This window comes from Solea solea, chromosome 20, assembly GCF_958295425.1.
Source record: "Solea solea chromosome 20, fSolSol10.1, whole genome shotgun sequence".
Lineage (NCBI taxonomy): Eukaryota > Metazoa > Chordata > Actinopteri > Pleuronectiformes > Soleidae > Solea > Solea solea.
The window spans coordinates 20,100,766-20,118,595 of NC_081153.1; the positions used below are offsets into that span (position 1 = coordinate 20,100,766).

Consider the following 17,830-nt stretch of genomic DNA (forward strand, 5'->3'; position numbering starts at 1 on the left):
TTTTTATGTGAACATGGGGATACAAAAAATTCTGTACAGGTTAATGAGTCCACTTCACTTTATTTCTGAACTCGCATGTCTTTCAATTAGAATTAGCAAATAAACACTTCAAATGACACCCCTAAAAATGTGTCACAATATTAAATAACACATCATTTAAAGGCCATGGCTTTGTCACTCTGTCAGCTGAGACTGGCACAGTGCCCCACCGCGACCCTCATGTGGAGGATAACGCGGGAGAAGATGGCTGTACCTTTCACGGACCCACTCGAGGGCCACGGCCCACGCTTGTTTAGGAAGTGTTCAGCCTGCTGGAAATGATCAGAGCATTCATTCTCATGGACACTGCCCTCCACAGGTCAATGCTCTTAATCACAGTTCTTGTCATCCTCGTATCTCCTCAGTCTAGTGTCCCAGGACACAGACAGAGACACTAAACCAAATTACTGCAGATAAACCGTGAAATCAAGGAACATGTGAAGTGATACTAACTGTTGTCATGACATCAAAGACACATGTTCCTTGGTTTAATAGAGATTTAAGGTGTCCTGAGTTGTTGCACCTTCATCCTCCAGTCAGAGTTCTGAGGTCGACGACTCTGCAGCTTTTGGACATTACTAGCTCCAGACGTAAAACCTGAGGGGACTGAGCCTTTTCTTTGGCAGCGACCAAACTGTGGAACAGTCTGCCTGACTAGATTTGATCTTTGCTAAAAAAGAAAACTTTTTATTGGCTTTGGCTTTTTTGAGCTTGTCTTTTAGTTATTAACTCTTATTATATATATTTTATTCTTATTTTAATGGGTGCAGTTCTTATCATTCCTCCTTTTTTTTCATGTGTTTAAATTGCTGTGCTTTTACCCTTTTTCTTATGGAATTGTATTGCTTCCTCCTTCTACCGCTTTATCCTCCACATATATAACATACATTAAGATATAAATATATTTGACCTTGACCTAGTATGATATTTTGTACATTCATAGATGTGAAAGCATGTTTATTGCCTTCACATTGACTCTTTGTCACTGCAACACTGTAGTTCTCCTCACTGTGGGTCTAATAAAGGATTATCTTATCTTAAAAGTCCTGACTGAAGTTGCAATCCTTTGCCTGTCCAGCAGGAGAGGCTATTATCAAACCTGTCGAAATTGCTTTCAAGCTGGGAATCACTTTATCCAGGTGGAGAAATCAGACAGAAATAACCTGTTTCTACAGGTTTTCCTTGTCATTAGAGCGGTGGTTCTCAAACTGTGGTACATGTAACATTAGCGGTACTTGGAGGAAAATCAGAAATACTGTTCTATTGTACAGTATATACCAGGGTATATGACCAGAGTGCGCAGGAAATGAAACATCTCTCACTCCATGTTAATCTAATGTCACTATAGCAGTGTTTTAGGTATATGTGAGGAAGAGGAGGACGAGTAAAGTAAAGAGCTTTACTGCCCCTTACTGCTCTTTCTGTAGTGCTCTTTTTCATCTTTTAAAAAAAAAAAAAACAAGAAACATTTATATACTGTGTGTATATATACGTATACTGCTCACTTAACTTTTTAAAATTTTGTATGCTTGTTATGCACCAATGACACCAGAACAAATTCCTTGTATGTGCAAATCTTACTTGGCAATAAAGCTCTTCTGATTCTGATTCTGATTCTGATGAGAGAGCAAATGATCTTATTGAGAATAAATAATAAATCTGCCTCCTGTCTGTATCTAACTTCTTACACCACTGTATTTTAATGTTGGTGATATTGGTTTTACTTTGAGAGCTCAGTATTTGCTCAGGTGCTACTTGGTATGAAGCGTTCGAGAACTACTGCATTAGAGTAAATCACAAATGTCATTTTTGCTGCGTTGTAATGTAACAAAGTACAAATGTTGAATGAATTTCCCCACTGCGGGACAAATTAAGGACTATCTTATCTTAAATACTTTGTTACTGTACTGATGAGCTGCTTTCCACTACAGTTTTCACTCATTCACATGCTTGTCTTGCTCAAGGACACATGTAAACTAGCAGCACTAGGAATTGAACCCACAACCTTCCAGTTGATAGACAACTTGCCCTACCACTGATCCACTATGGCTCAATCCTTAATCCAGTCCTTAATCCTAAAATTTAACTACATTTTATATCAGAAAATGACTTTTGATAGTTAAGTACAGTAAATTTCATATACTTTAAGACTTTTACTTAAGTAATTTTATTAAAAAAAGTGATTTAGTTGTACTTTTACTCAAGTATCACATTTGGGTACTTTATACAAGACTGCGTTTTTGTCAGTTTATTTTATTGTGAAGTGACACAGGAAGCTTTGTCAAACGCCTGTGTTTGTACAGTAAAGGTGGCGGAAATGGCTGATGTTGAGACGTATCTCAGGTTGCACACGTATTAAAGTGGTCACAGAAAGTCGACGCACTCTCATTTTGTCAGTGGAACAATAACTGCAGTGTCATGAGTGAGCGGGAGGAGACAACGCTGCGTGTGATTTGTCATCTCCACCTGTCACATATCTGCAACCCGGATTCTCTCTCTGCTGCTGAACACCTGTGTGTAACCTGTAATGCACACCAACCACATCATTTGCATATAAGCTGCAGACAAAATGAGTCATGTATAGAGATGGCATTTTAAACACGTATTGGAGTATGTGACTCCAGCTCCTTTGTCTGTTTGACGAAGTTGTCAGCTTTTGAATTATTAGTCTTTCTATATCATTACTTTTTTAAAATGGATTTTTACCTTTGATTTCTTAATTTTTTTTGGACCTGTGTTTATAGTTTTTTGTTGACTTTGTTGTCATTTTGCTGCCATTTTTCTTTTTCTTTTTAATCTCTCTTGGAACTCGGATAAATTCTGTCATTTACCAAACAAACAAAGTTACAACGTAAAATGTTGTACTTGTAGCAAATAATCACCTGAAACAGCAGCTCCACTCAGCTTTGTGTGGCTTTTTTTGGAATTAAGGAATCAAAACAGAGATAAAATGAGTAAATTGGACTTGTTTTTATCAAAAGGACATTAATGTGACTCTTTATTATTGGTAGTGTTGCTGCGTCATGTGAAGTCAAACATGTCCGTGTTGTGTGTGAAATGCCTCAACAACAATCCACAATTATTTACTTTGAAAATATGATCTGAGGGTGATTAAGGTTTTATGGCAATTATAACATGTCATGCGTGTCTTCTTGGCTTCACATGATTTACTTACCCGTGATTTATTTCCCCTTCAATTGCGCTGTTTTACAAATCCTTAATCCACGTACTTGACGGGGCGAGAGAGGCGCTGAGTGACTGACAGCAGAATTGCTGTGAATGTGGTTATTAACTTCCCCCGAAATGAAGACATCAGCAGCTGGTGCGAGCTATAGCTTCTCAGAAAGACGAGGCAGGCTAATATAGATCACACTACAAGACATTTAAAGCTCTCACATGTGAGACGTGTGAGGGTCATGAAAGATTAAAGATTAAAATCTCACTATTTGGAAGTTTCTGTGTACTTATTAAGTAAGTTAAGTATAGAACAGAGCGGTGACACATTACAGTCAGGAGTTTTAACTCTGATGTCTGATGTTATATTCCAGCTTTATTGTTTTATAATGAAGTTATTTCTTTGATTTAGATGTTCAGATCAACAGCTAACAACTTTCTAATTAACCCTTAGAACACAGAGCTTTTAGGCTGTGTTTAAACATACAGTTTATACAGAGGCTATAAGAATGCGCAATATGGAGTGTCTTATATCCTTTTTTTCAGCACAACCAAGGCAATCTGATGAAAAATAACACATCATTTTCACTAACTATATAAACACACCTGAGCAAAAAGTACTCAAAATGTTTAAAATCCGATTGAATTTATGAAATATGTAAATGTCACATTGTGTTTATGAACAAAAAAAAGAAAAACACTACTATTTTTGTCACTTCTGCACAATTATTGCTACTTTATATCACTACTAAAAATGTGATCTAAAATGAATCATAACTTTGACTCAACAACACATTACAGTCATATTTTGCACATCAAATGTTTAATCTCTAACTGTTTCTGTATGCGAGTTGCTTTTTTATCAAGTCCGTTTTTATGTGTTGGGCTTCTTGTGCTTGAGTTGTTGAGGTTGGAAAACAATGGTCAGTCGCACCCTGAAGTGGACATTGATGATTACAGAGAGGAGACGCGAAAACGGAGGAGCATGTGACAGTTCTTGGCCCAATGAACAGGACTTTTACATTTCAAAAACGCCCAGACGGCACCATTGTAGTTTCGAATTATTTGGAGTTTGACAAAAAAAACACAGCGTAATGTAAATGGCTGCATCTGTTCAAGTTTGTTCAAACAATAAATGACTTTATAAAGCCATGAAAATACCTCAAGTTGAGGGCTCTTCCAAGTAATTTTTAGGTGCGATTAAAAAAAGGGATTAATTAAATCAGATAATTACAGATCATAATTAATGAATCGCTCCGTTTTTTAATCTCTTGACAGCACTAATTATTGTGTATCATTGCCACCTACCACCCCACTGCCAAAAACTGCACACGGAATAAAGTTAGTCAACACTGACAGACACATTTCAAAGGACAGTAAGGGAGAAAGCGCCAGACAACACAGCACAAAAATACAGCATTTGTTTTATATCCACCCAGGAATTATTCTCTGAAATTGAGTTTATGTCCCATTAATGTCACCAACGATGAAATGGGATTTGGGTAAAATGTCTGTTATGTAGTTTACATTTGTTGGCCTGTTTTTGGACATGGCGGCAAAAACTATACTGTTCATATTTCAAATTTAACACACACAATCTGGTGTTCATGTACAACTACAGTGTTTTTTCGCAACAAAACTTTTTATTTTTTAAATTGTTAATACACTATTTTAACTTGCAGTAAATAGTAAATAACTGCCAGATATTGAAAGATATTCTGGAAAAATGGGCAAAAGCAATTACTCACAGGACATTTTCTGGTTTAACTTTTATGGTTAAAATATGCAAACAAAAGTCCAGACACCAGACGGCCATTTTGAGGTTTAGTTGTTAAAGGGTTAAGTATGTGGAGCTAAAATGTGTTTAATTTCATCGGTTAAATATGTAAAAATGCTAAATAAATATATTTAATAAATTATTAAATATTCCATGAAGTAAAACACAAGCTACGATGTATGTGAAGCTAAATTATTCCAATATGACATGGAGTCCAGCTGTAATAACCACAAACATGTTGTATCCCCATGTTCTCATGAAAACAATGATTATTGATTCTAGTGTCATGTGTTGATCAGCAGTGTCTTTTTCATGGCTCTCATAGAGTTCTGAGGACATTCAGCATCCAGTGTTTTTAAACACACGACGCTGATGCTGCTTTTTGAGCCTAAACCAGGACGTCATTCTGGTTCAGAAACGTGCGCTCTCACAAATCTGCGGTTTGCAGGAACACACAAATGTGATCAAAGCTTGTTTCCTTATTAACACACGGCGGCAACCTTTATGAATAGTGTATGTGTAAAATAACAAAGTGCAACATTCAGTTTTGAAGACAAGTATATTAGAAAGTGTCCTAAAATACAAAATGGACTACACTGCACTTGTTTCACATGCAAGCTTCAAGCGTGCATTTAGCTACATGTTCATAGATAACAGATACACATCAGTGTAAATGCTGTTATTCTGGAAAAAAATAGGAAGCTAAATGTTGCTAAGCTATCATTAACTTAATTATTTGTCTTGCTCATTAAAAAGGCCCACACCTTCTTCTCAGGGTAATTGGCATATCAATCACACAAAATGACCTGTTTATTCCCACCCCAGTGTGCTAATATTAGACAACAAAACCTTTAATTGTCCCACATGTTGTATGCGCGCGCGAGTGTGGGTGTGGGTGTGTGATTTGCATACAGTATGTATTTGTGAATGTGTTAATGGGTAATGTGTTTATTCAGTTTTGAATTGCCCCGTGGGAAAGTACAGTGTGAGCACTTTGAAGTTGTTTGCTTGGTGCCTTATTATGAAGCAAACCGCTCATTGCATTAAAGCGGAGGTGAACTAAAAGGTTTAGCTTATTTGGTCCACTGTCAGCGACTGATTTGAATAAGTATGTCCTTCACCTCTGCACATGTTGTCACCAAAGAGACTATTATCTGATGGCACTGCAAACTCATTTGATGTTGTTTCATTAGAGCAAACTGCCACTGCCTGGTGTCTACTGGTGTCTCTTTGCAGACGTGCGCACATGACACGCATGAAGTGCTTGAGTGAGTGATTGTCTCCTTGTCCTCTCTCTCTCTGGTTTAGTGCAGAACAAGTTGTGACAGCTCAGCGTGGCTCAGAATGTTTGCTTTAACTTGCATTACAACGCGATCTGTTGACTCGGCATCACAAGACTGCACAGATGAAGGGGTTAAAAGAATCAAACATGCAAATATTACAAACGTGTTCTGTGTCAATGTATATGTTCACCCTGTCTTATGATGACTTTTGACTACATTCTCCTCCTTGAACACTTGCTGCAGCTTTTGTCCACAACATTACCATATTTCTTCAGTGATATTATCAATTAAAAAAAAAAAAACATTGCTTCTTTCATACATATAGTTTTGTTTGACAGAGAGAGACTGGACAAAATGACACTTTCAGGACAGGGATTTCAGTCTTGATAGAAAGAAACGAGAGCTACTGGTTTACTGCCGTTTGGTGAGTTTGTGTCACTCAAGCAAGTCAGAGCAAAGTATCTAAGCACAGAAGGGACAGAATTACACATCAGCAGTGGATCGTGAAGTCTTGTCTGTTGTCTCTTGTCAGTATTCCTTAAGACACCGTAGACTTGTGCAGGTGTAGATTTTATTATGTGGCTAAAATCATTGTTCCTCTTGTTTCGGTTGGAAACCGACACTGACTATGTACAGTCTTGTATAAAGTACCTTAAAGTGATACTTGAGTAAAAGTACAAGTATGTTACCCAGAAAATGACTTTGGTAGAAGTTGAAGAAACTTTATTATAATACTACTTTAGTAAAAGTCTTAAAGTTTATGACATTTACTGTACTTAAGTATAAAAATCATTTTCTGATATAAAATGTACGACTCTGCTAGTCTACATGTGTCCTTGAGCAAGACACTTAACCCCATGTTGCAGTGTGTGAATGGGTGAAAACTGTGGTGTAAAGCAGCTCATCAACACTAGAAAAGCTCTATATAAATACAGACAATAATACCAACTCTTCTTCTTCTGATTTTATTTGGTAGTAATGAATAACAAAGAAAGTTAGAGGAAATGTAGTGGAGTTAAGGTAAAAGTTGCTAGATATAATGTAAATAAAGTACAGATAAGTGAATTTTGTACTTAAGCCCAGTAACAAAGTATTTGAACTTTGTTACATTACAACACTGCTCTTTAAAAAGGTTCAACTTCACTTCATCAGTGGGTAAAACTCCACCTCAAGCAGCTACAGCGTTACCGACATCACAAACCCCTTTAAAACTATGTATTTAGCCATTTTAAGCTACTTCAAGGACACAATTCTCCAACTGTAACAAATGTTTATGCCATTGCTGATTTTTATTTACATCTTTACAGTTCCTGCACAGTGAAGCATGTCATATATATGATATTTTTATCAGTCTGATATCCGAGCATCATATCGGCTCATTCCTAATTATAACAACAGACAATAATATTTATCAACTTCCCAGTAAAACTAAAGCACTGGTAGGTGATTTCACCGCTGTATTCAACAGTGTGATCCACGTGAACGCCAACCTCTCTACGCACTTTCACTGCTTGTACTGGATTCACTTTGTACTGTAGCACCCACATTTTTTCTTAATAAAAGGTTTGTCGCGTTCTCACTGCAACCATAAAAAAAGTAATTGTACACAATTTGTACACAGAGTTATACTTATTGAAATGAACTTGGAGACACGCCTGTTTAAATGGAGTTGATGGACATTCTGTTGCACTTAGTCAAATCGATTCTCAGTCTTCTTTAAGGACCTGTCACACTCACAGTTCTCCGTGTCATTTGCTAATTTATATGCAGGAGGTTGTGTTTTCTTGCAGGCATTTTTGTGGTTGTTAGTTTATGAGTGAAATAACTTCTGGGAATGATTCACCAGGAAGATTTTGCTGGTGAATCCAGATACAGATAAAGTGTCTTAACCCTTAGTGACACAGGTGCACCCATGGTAAATTGCCATGGGAATAATACACAACTTTGTTAATAGGTCACATATTCAGGCTTCTTTTGTGTTGATAAGTCACAGTTATGATTCATTTTATATCACATTTTTAGTTGTGATATAAAGTAGTAATAATTGTACAGAAGTCACAAAATAGACGAAAAACGAGCCAAGTGATTTTGGAATTATTTAAAAAAAAAATTGGACGATTTTAAACATTTTGCATACTCTGCTCAGGTGTGTTTATATATTTGGTGAAAATGTTTTTTTATTATTATTAGATTGCCTAGGTTGTGTTGAAAAAAGGATATAAGACATTGCACATTCTTATAACCTCTGTATATACGATACGTTTAAACATAGTAATGAAAAACGCTCTGTGTTCTAAGAGTTTAACACTGTAAGAAACAAACTCAGTGGAGGTTTCAGAAATTCTGAATGTGCATCCCCACCAAAATCTACTTGTTTCTTCATTAGGCCACAGCCTCCATCATCCCCAAAATATTGAATCAAAATCCATCCTTTACTTATGTTATGTTGCTCACAAGCATTTCAGGTGAAAGTAATAACTCCTCAAATATTTAAGTAATAACTGCTGCATTCATTTCTATTGAAACTATATTTTCTTGCGCCACAAAGTCAGGGGTGTGTCACACGCATGCACACACACACACACATGCACACACACACAGTGCTTATGTTATAAAGAGTGAATGATGAATGCTCAACCAGTTGAAACTTAGAAGCTGAACCTGGTCTGTTGATATGTACACGACTTTATTTTTATTCCATAACAGTGACATCAATAACTGTTGCTAATAAAAACAAAATTACGTGTGTAAAACGTCCAGGGACCATAAATCCTTTTGCCCTCATTTGAAGAGTGAGTATACATTATACACAGGTACATTCTTGTCAAACGTCTGCTTGCAGAGCCTGTGACACACCGTAAATCTCATGAATTACGGTGTGTCACAGACGGACATTGTGTTAACTCTGTGTAAGTATGTACAGCATGTACAAAATGTGGTCAGAGGCTGAGCAGTATCGACAAACTGTTGTGATCACAAGTGCAAAAACGTTCAATTAAATACACTGAACTGGGAATATGCAGCATTAGGAGAACAGATTTCAATTTCAAAACTCATTATCAGTGAGGTTAAAATGACTCACTGCCATCATTGTTAATTGGGCTTTAACATGTCATGGCATTAAAATGCTATAATCAAACCACAACTGAGTGGTTGGTACAAGTTAATTACTGCTAAACCCTTAGCTGTAGTTAGTGGTGAGAGTGTAAATGTTGCACTGTGCCAATATGACACATATTTCATTCATCTCATCCATGCCAGTGTGTACACTCAGTGACCAGCTCAGGCCCTGCTATACTGTCGTCTACTACAAAGATCAAATGTTTCTGGTGCCACCGTTGGAGAAGCGTTAGCTCAGCTATATACGAGTAAAAAGATAGAATACTAATAGTATTCTGCTTTATTTCGCCCGCAGGCCGCCTTCTCCCAGTGGGAACTGAAGTTTCTAAAGCACTCATGATCCTGCACCAACGTCAACATAGAAAAAATCAGCTTTTTAAGTTCATGGAAACATGGGAGCTGCTGGTCTACTGCCTCATTTGGTAAGATTGTGTCACTTGGATGAATCCAAACAAAGGATTTCAAACCCCGAAACCAAGAAAAATGACACATTAGAACTTCCTGATGGACGCAGCAGTGGATCAACAACTCCAGTGTGCAATGATGTAAAATCAACTTTGGACTTTGGTGCAAGAAGTGAGTGGTTTACAATGCCACGAAAACCAGTCTGTACCTCATAGAAACACACTGGCCTAAATGTTAAGGTAGGAGTTGTATTTCAAATCAACTGTGCAGGTGTATATTATAAAGTGGACACTGAGTGTACCTGAGTGTTAGGATTTGACCTCTTTAAAACCCATTAAGTGGCACTGAAATGAACTTTTTTTTTTTTTTTTTTTTTTTTTTAAATAAAGATACAATTTGTATCAACTGCAGTTACAGTTTATAATAAAAAGGTGGATACCACAATACAAAATGACACAAACTCATGTTTATCACGGTTTCTTGCAGCCTCATGTCTCTTCCTTCCCCTGAAGGAAGTGGCTGCAGGCTGGACTCGGATCACCTGAGTGACGGGTTTTTACTCTGCAGCATGAGGATCTCGGCGACAAGCACCTGTGGATCCATCACCTGTGGGAACATGTCCATGGCCATGTGCACCAGGTGGACACTGAAGATGGCCAGGAGCTTTTTCCGGACGACCTCCCTCTCCTCTCTACTGGGGCCCGGTTGCAGAAGCTCCCGCGGTAAGTGCTTCCCCGGCAGGCCGTGTACCACCGGATGGTGACCACCGAAGGGATCGGACCAGTACGTCTGCTGCTGGTGTTTGTGGACTCTGGTGTGCTGGAAATCTGCTGGCTGACTGTATGCAGCAGGTACGCTGACTGGGTACGCGCCGTAGCCATGGTAATGGGGCAGATTGTGGGGTATTACGTCAGGGCTGTGGCTGCTCAGGGGCCCCATTTTGTGATGTTGGGGGTGGTGCTGGAAATCTGGTGCAATCCCCAAAGAGGGAGGACCATAAGAGCAGCAGCTACATGGCGCACTTCTTGGAGGGCAGCACTGCTGTCGTACATTGCATACATGCTGGCAGTTCCTGTATTTCGGCCCATACTGGTAATCACATTGACTCCAGGGAGCCTCCATTTGCTGACTGTCTATGGAGCCTAAACCAGAGTCAAGCTGCTCATGAGATTCACTTTGCCGCACTGAGTCATGCTCAGAGGGAGTGGAGCGTTGGCCGGACTTCTCCTTCTTGGATGTGACTTTCTTGCTCGAGCGATGGCTTGTCTTCCCCTGTTCATTTTTATGTTCTTTCTTTACTGAGCTGCTCTCGTGTCCCAGAGTGAGTTTCTTGGCCATGTCCTCGACCAGCAGGAGGCTCTGTCCAGGCACAGGACTGGAGCACGTGGAGGGTTGTTTCTGAGCGGCTGAGGGATGCTTAGCATTCTCACGAAGCTCATCGGCAACCAATCGATTGGACTGTTTGGCTCGCTCAGGATGGTGGAATTTACATTTGATTCCATAAGTACATTTCTTTCCTGCAAGAAGAAGAAGGAAGAGTTTTACAGCCGGTCCAGCAGCTCTGTGAGGTCAGCACAGCAAAATGTGTTTGGCAGGAATACAGTGAAGATCATTAGTTTTGCAGGTATTTGATCATAAATCTAACTAGAAGTCCTTTAATGTCATCGTGAACATGTCTGAGACAAAGTTCCTCACAATCCATCCAACTTTCAGCAGGTTTTTCAAATTTAACTGATTTAAGGCTGATGCTAAAAGATCACCAAAGTCCTGAGGATTCATCTTCTGAGGACCAGGAATATCTACTCATTTGCATGATATTGGAGTTTAAACATGTTTGGCCGAAAGTATTTCACATAAAACAGCCTTTTTGTCTCACCATAAGGGCACAGATGTTTTTTCTGAGTCTTCGGAAACTTCCGCAGGAAGTTCTCCAGAGTCGGACCATGTCGGCCAAGAGGATCATCAGGTGGCATGAACCTGCACCAGAGAGAAATTCAAACGTTAATCTTCAAGAACTTTAAAGCTTTTCACATCTTCCACCAAACCCACTAATGTGGCTGTTCCATTACATAGTTCTAGCACTACTCGGCTCAACTCAAGTCCACTCTACTCGTTTTTTTGCTTTTCCATTGGTGATAGAGGTTCCAAGCGAGCTGAGCCGATACTAAAATGTGAAGTCAACAGACTACAGGCCACTGATTGGTCAGAGAGTGTCATCACTGGAAGAGTAATGAGGTCCGACACAAGAATCAAACCGAACAATGCCGAACTGTAGATCAGTTTAAAAGACTTAAAAATCCTGAAAACCTGTGTTAATCTCCAACATTTAGCAAAGGAAATGTCTAAATTTGTTTTCCTGGGTTCTCACAAGTGAACCATTTGCGTAACAAGCATGTGGCATTCAAAACTTCCCACGTATACAAGTGAGTCTCTTGTCTGGAGGGGAGAACTCACTTATTGTTAACGAAGGAGTACATCAGCAGCCTCTCCTCAATGAAGCGCTTCCACTTGGGCTTCTCTCCCTGAAGGTCACGGTACATGTCGTTGGACACGATGATGCCGTCAGACTCGTAGCCATGCTTGACAATGAAGCAGTCATCATTGCAGACCACTCGTTTGCCCGCGACACGCCTGGACGGCGTGAACACCAGGATCTTCCTCCTCTCCAGGTCACGCAGAATGTGCTGATCTGTAAACCAAACACAGGGTTGCATGAAGTCATTGTTTATCATAGCCCAACTTAAAATACGAAGGTCAATAAATGAATGCCAAATGTCTTCTCCATATCGTCCAAGGTCTCTGAACATCATCGAGCACCAAGATCATTGTTCGTTAATAAAACTATTCTATTTTAAAGCTCCAGTCTGTAACTTCTGTCACCAAAGGACTGCTAGTGTCACTTCGGGCAGCCAGGTTTTGACTAAGGGTAAGTGTCCATGTTTACATGTTTTTACAACAGCAACTAAGTCAGTGTCACGATGCAAAAGGGTTGATTTTCTCTATCAATTATCTATCAATACAAAGGCACACAAATTACAGTTTGCACTTGTAATTACATGGACAAACTTTTTCACAATGTGCTTTTCAAAAAAGAAATTTCAGGAAGTCATAGTTCCATTTAACCTTTGTGTGTCTGAGCAAATAGATCGGACTTAGTTAAATATTAACACAAAACAAGAACATCCTCATGCAAAAAAAAAATGTTGATCAGCAGTAGAAACTGCAAACAAGCGGTGCTGAATCAGAAGCCACTTCCAAATGTAGGCCACCCAAGGGCTGTTATAGCAACAGAGAACAGTATGGTAATTAGGTGGTTTCTCACAACGTCAGAAAAAAACCCTCATGTTTATCTTTGAAGTTATGCCTTGATAAACCACTGATAAAAACTACTTTACTTATAGGAAATAAACTGACATTGGGTATTTCCCAGCTAGCGCAACACTCACTGTGAGAATCTAAGCATTTACCGTTTCTAGAAACAGAAGCCTACTTATTTTCATTCTTATTTCTACTACTTTTAAACTACTAAACTACTACGAGTAGTAGATAAGTAGTATAAAACATTAAAAAAAACTTTAGAGAAGACAATGGGATACACAGTATGAGCCATGTGACAAAGAGTTCACAGTGATATAAACTGAGATAAACAGACATTACACACATTTGGAAGGCTACAACCTTTTTACTTATTGGAAATAGAAATATTATCCAAGTCAGATAATCAGCAAGAATGTGTGGGGTGAACGAGGAAGTGGACAGTGTCCAAACTCGGGTGAATTCCCTTCATCTGACTGACCTGTGATGGGAACATCTGGCCGAGGTTGTTCTTTCCTCCACGAGGGAACAAACACAGTGACTTCAGTGTGGCCTCGGTCCAAGAAGTAGTTCACTGCCAACTGGATTCCCAGACACGAGAATACTTCCTTGTTGCCGTGGCTGAATGAAGGAATGAATGAATAAATAGAAACCAGGAAAAATAATGAATGAGTAAACATTTAAATATTAAATGAAAAAAAAAGAAAAAAGTTTTCAACAACGAATGAAGTGTCATTTATAATCTCACTCTTTGATATTCAAATAACTTCACGGCTCTTATCGATACAACTCAACACAATGAGTCCACACACACACCCAAGAGCTTTACGACGTCTTCTATTCTATTCACCTATAGCATGTCCACATACTCAAGGGACATCTTAAGTCTGAAGGTACAACTACATAATAACATAATAATTAAAAATACAACCAATTCTTTGCTTGTATCTAAATCATACCATAGATCACAGGTGTCAAACTCAAGGCCCGCGAGACAATATGTCGTGTCTTTCCTGCTTTTTTTCCCCACTGATTTACTGATTAGTACCACAGTCATCAAGTTATCGCAAATGAAATGTAGACTTTGAAAACACAGAGCCCGGAACCAGAGGGGGGTTATTTAGCTTTATACAGCTAGTAAAAATGATTGGCTAATATACATGTGATTACAAGTCCGTTTGTGCTGTTCTACTGAAATACAGTTGAGGAAATCAGGCCAGACAGATGGAAATGGGCAATGGAAAAATCCTTTGTTCTGAACTTTTTGCTATTTGACCTCATGCGGCCCTCAAGTTGGACACAGTTTTTAATTTCGGCCCCCCTCTGTTAGGAGTTTGACACCCCTGCCATAGATTAAGAAATAGACACTGCCCTAGTAATTCCTTGAGCAAACTTTACTGTGTAAATCTCACTGTTTAAGTTTACAAATGCCTCAAGGGCTTTTTGGATGTGTCAAGTTTGAAGGAAAGGTGACTGCACTGCAGGGTAACTTGGTGCAATGGCTGCTCCTGTTGAAAGGGCGTCTTTAGAAGACACACATTACACACACATGTGCTCTGATTTGCATACTTGAGCAGATTATGTACAACGTGCCTGAACGGGCGTGCCTGGCTGGGAGAGGCAGAAGGACAGATTGTATTCTCATGCACGCACTCAGTTTACACACACTGTGTGTTTTGGTTTTGTGTTTGTTCTCCCACCCCTTCATCTGTTCCTCCAACTACATGTGTACGTCCCTGTAAAACCAGGCGGGGGGGGTCATATCGGTCCCTACTTTTCTGTCAAACCTCCATCTCCAATGCTGCTGTTTCTGTGATGGCTGGGTATTGTCCTCTAAATTATATTCAAATATAGTCATTCAGGCCAGCAGGTTCAACCATGCAAACACAGAGCCAACAACAAAGAGATCTAGTGAGAAGCTCAAACCTGTTTCTGCCAAGCAGGTAACTTTAACACCCTATAAAATATATATATATTAGTATGCAAGTTAATTAGAATTATTGATGAACTGATTTGGGCCAAACTTGGTGAAAAAAAAAAAAACGTGTTGTAAAATGTTTCTAATCATGATTGTAATATGTTTCCATATTCTATTATGCACTAAAATTAGACATAAAGTTGAAATCAATAACAGTCATGTATTTAAACCTAGGGTTGCAGACTTCCTGATAAGAAAATAAGGCACAGTTATATTGTTTACATATTGCACTTTGCACACATTGGTTCTGCCTCCTTTGCTACGATACACAGGACTCGGAAGAACAATTAAAAGTGCACATTTTCTGTTGGATTGCGAGGGTCTGACAGCAGGAGGAGAAGTGTTTTTTTTAATCTTCATCAGTGGACTGGGACTGAAAGTTCCACTGTATTTCCCCTTAAGCTGCTATCAATAAATGTGCTTTCATCAACGTTTCACAAGTCAGGAAGTGGACATAAGATTAGGATCGTGTGTCATGACAGATTAAATGTTAGTAATTTCCGAGAGAATATCAGGAAATTCGGTGAATAAATATCACAATTTCCCTTTGGTGGTTTCACACTCAAAAAACCCTAATCTGAATATAAATATGAGGGATGCAGACGTTGCTTATTTTCATTATTAATTCATCTTCTTTCTTTTTTTTCAAATAATACCGACACTGGAGCGTCAAGCAAATAATGCAAAAATAAAGCCCAAAGTGTCTTTAAATGTCGATCGTTCAAAAATCGATGGTGTTTTTTGCTTTCCAAAAATGACAAATTATAAGTTCCAAATTCAAAACAACAATTAATCATGATCATTTCAGTTCTGATTAATGTAAAACGATAGGTTTTGGACATGTTTTTGCTTGAAAACCAGTTTGGCTACCACTTTTTCTTGTCGGAGTATCTGCCGACACCGCTATCGTTCTGATAAAACTGCCATTTTTAAAGCTGTTACCAACACATTTATGCTGTATTTACCACAAAGCCATAACCAGTCATTTCAAAAACATACTATTCTAACTGTATTACACATGTGCTGATCCAATAAATGCAATCAGTGCTTAGTGAAGCATTATGTGCAATGTAGGGTTTTTAGATCGCATTGGATGTTCGATTTTTTACTCCTTCTGATATCTGACCTGGAGATTCTCCCCAGTATCAGATAGACACTCAGTACCGTTACAGCTCTTCTCCATTTGAAAGTGTTCATAGTTTCTCACCTCATGGCCACGTTGCTACCATCTATAACGATGGGTCTCAGGGCGTCTTCATCCTCACTGCTCTCGTCTCTGCTCTGTGTGGACGCCGCACTAACAGGCAGTTGCATGGTGGGACCCTGTAACTGCTGGACGTCTCCTTTGGGCAGCAGCACCGACATCGTGGTCACCGGCCCCTGTTTGGCTTCCTGACTGGGCCCGATCTGTACCAGCTGTCCGAGAATTTTATCTGTGTCTACGTTGGGGCCAAACTTCTGCCGAATGGACCGGACCTGAGCCGTGGAGTAGCCCAGCTTGTGGAAGAAGTCTATTTGGGCCTCTGTGTGTTGTGAGTCCAGGTAGGGGTCAGGATCACAGGAATACATTTTCTCACAGGAAGGAAGGCAGGAGTTTTGAACAGGGAGAAGTGAAGGGAAGATCCATGCAGCAGCGTCAGAGTCTGTGGGGTTGAGGCAGGCCTTGGAGGGGTTTTTACTCCACGGGTGCACCGATGGGGGAAAAGCAACGCCGGCATTCATCCCTCCTACATCGGTGTAGCTTGTTCATGTCAGAAACATTACAACTTCTCTGTGAAGAGTCCTGAAACACAGAGTAGATCCTTAAGACACTGCATTCAGTAGCATTGTCAGAATAATGTATTTAAAATTATGAAAGTAAATACATTTATCATGATTTGAAATGTGTTGTAGTGTTAGATTATTAATTATTAAGTGTTAATATACATAGCATGAATCAAATATTGTGCCGCAGATTTATCACGATTACATATTTTGTAATAACATCTAACAATTTTTTTCGTAACTGATTAATCTGTCAATTATTTTCTCGATTAATCGCAGAATGGTTTGGTCCAAAAAGGTCAGAAAATGTTGATCAGTGTTTCTCAAACCTGGAAATTATGATGTTCTCAAACATCTTGTTTTGTCCACAAACCAAAAATTATTTAGTTTTAATTATTTATTTTTTATATGGAGCAAAGAAAACGGAAAACATTCACATTTAAGAAGCTGGGAAATCAGAAAAAAAACTTTTAATAATGAAAAGGAAACACACATTTAATTTGGTTATTGATTAATCGAGTCATTATTTCAGCCCCACTTGTTTTGTTATGATACTGTTGCTTGGGAGTTACTATTTTAACTAACTCACTTAAACTGCAAAGTAACTACTGTTGTAAATGTCACATTTTGGTCATGTTCCCCTACTTTTACCTCTCTGATTCTCTGTGAAATTAAAACAGTTTCAAAGCTGGTGAACTCCACACCTGGATCTAGGCACCTAAATCCAGGTCATTTCCCTCAGAACAACAAAACCAGAGCCAAGGTAGTCCTGTCATTCTCTAAGTATACAAACAGAATCTCTCTCTATGTAAAATGTCATAACAAAAGTTAGGACGTACCTGTGCGTCGGATACGACTTGAGAAACCACACCGGTGGACTACAGGCTACAGTATCCTCTCACCCTGGCTTTCATGTGATCACTGCAGAGGAGCGTGCTGGCGTGTGGCTTCTTGAAGAGTTGTGAGCCGAAACAA

General features: G+C 39.0%; 1 protein-coding gene across 1 annotated transcript; it reads right to left on the reverse strand.

Moving 5' to 3' along the window:
• Positions 1-10,192: 10,192 nt before the first annotated feature.
• Positions 10,193-17,820, reverse strand: zc3h12ab (zinc finger CCCH-type containing 12Ab). Its single transcript, XM_058618460.1, has 6 exons — positions 17,695-17,820; positions 16,299-16,874; positions 13,595-13,734; positions 12,253-12,487; positions 11,675-11,775; positions 10,193-11,315 (listed from the first exon to the last, which is right to left on the reverse strand). Exons 2-6 carry the CDS (start codon positions 16,811-16,813, stop codon positions 10,336-10,338), a joined length of 1,971 nt encoding a protein of 656 aa, XP_058474443.1. The 5' UTR covers positions 16,814-16,874; positions 17,695-17,820; the 3' UTR covers positions 10,193-10,335.
• Positions 17,821-17,830: the final 10 nt, after the last annotated feature.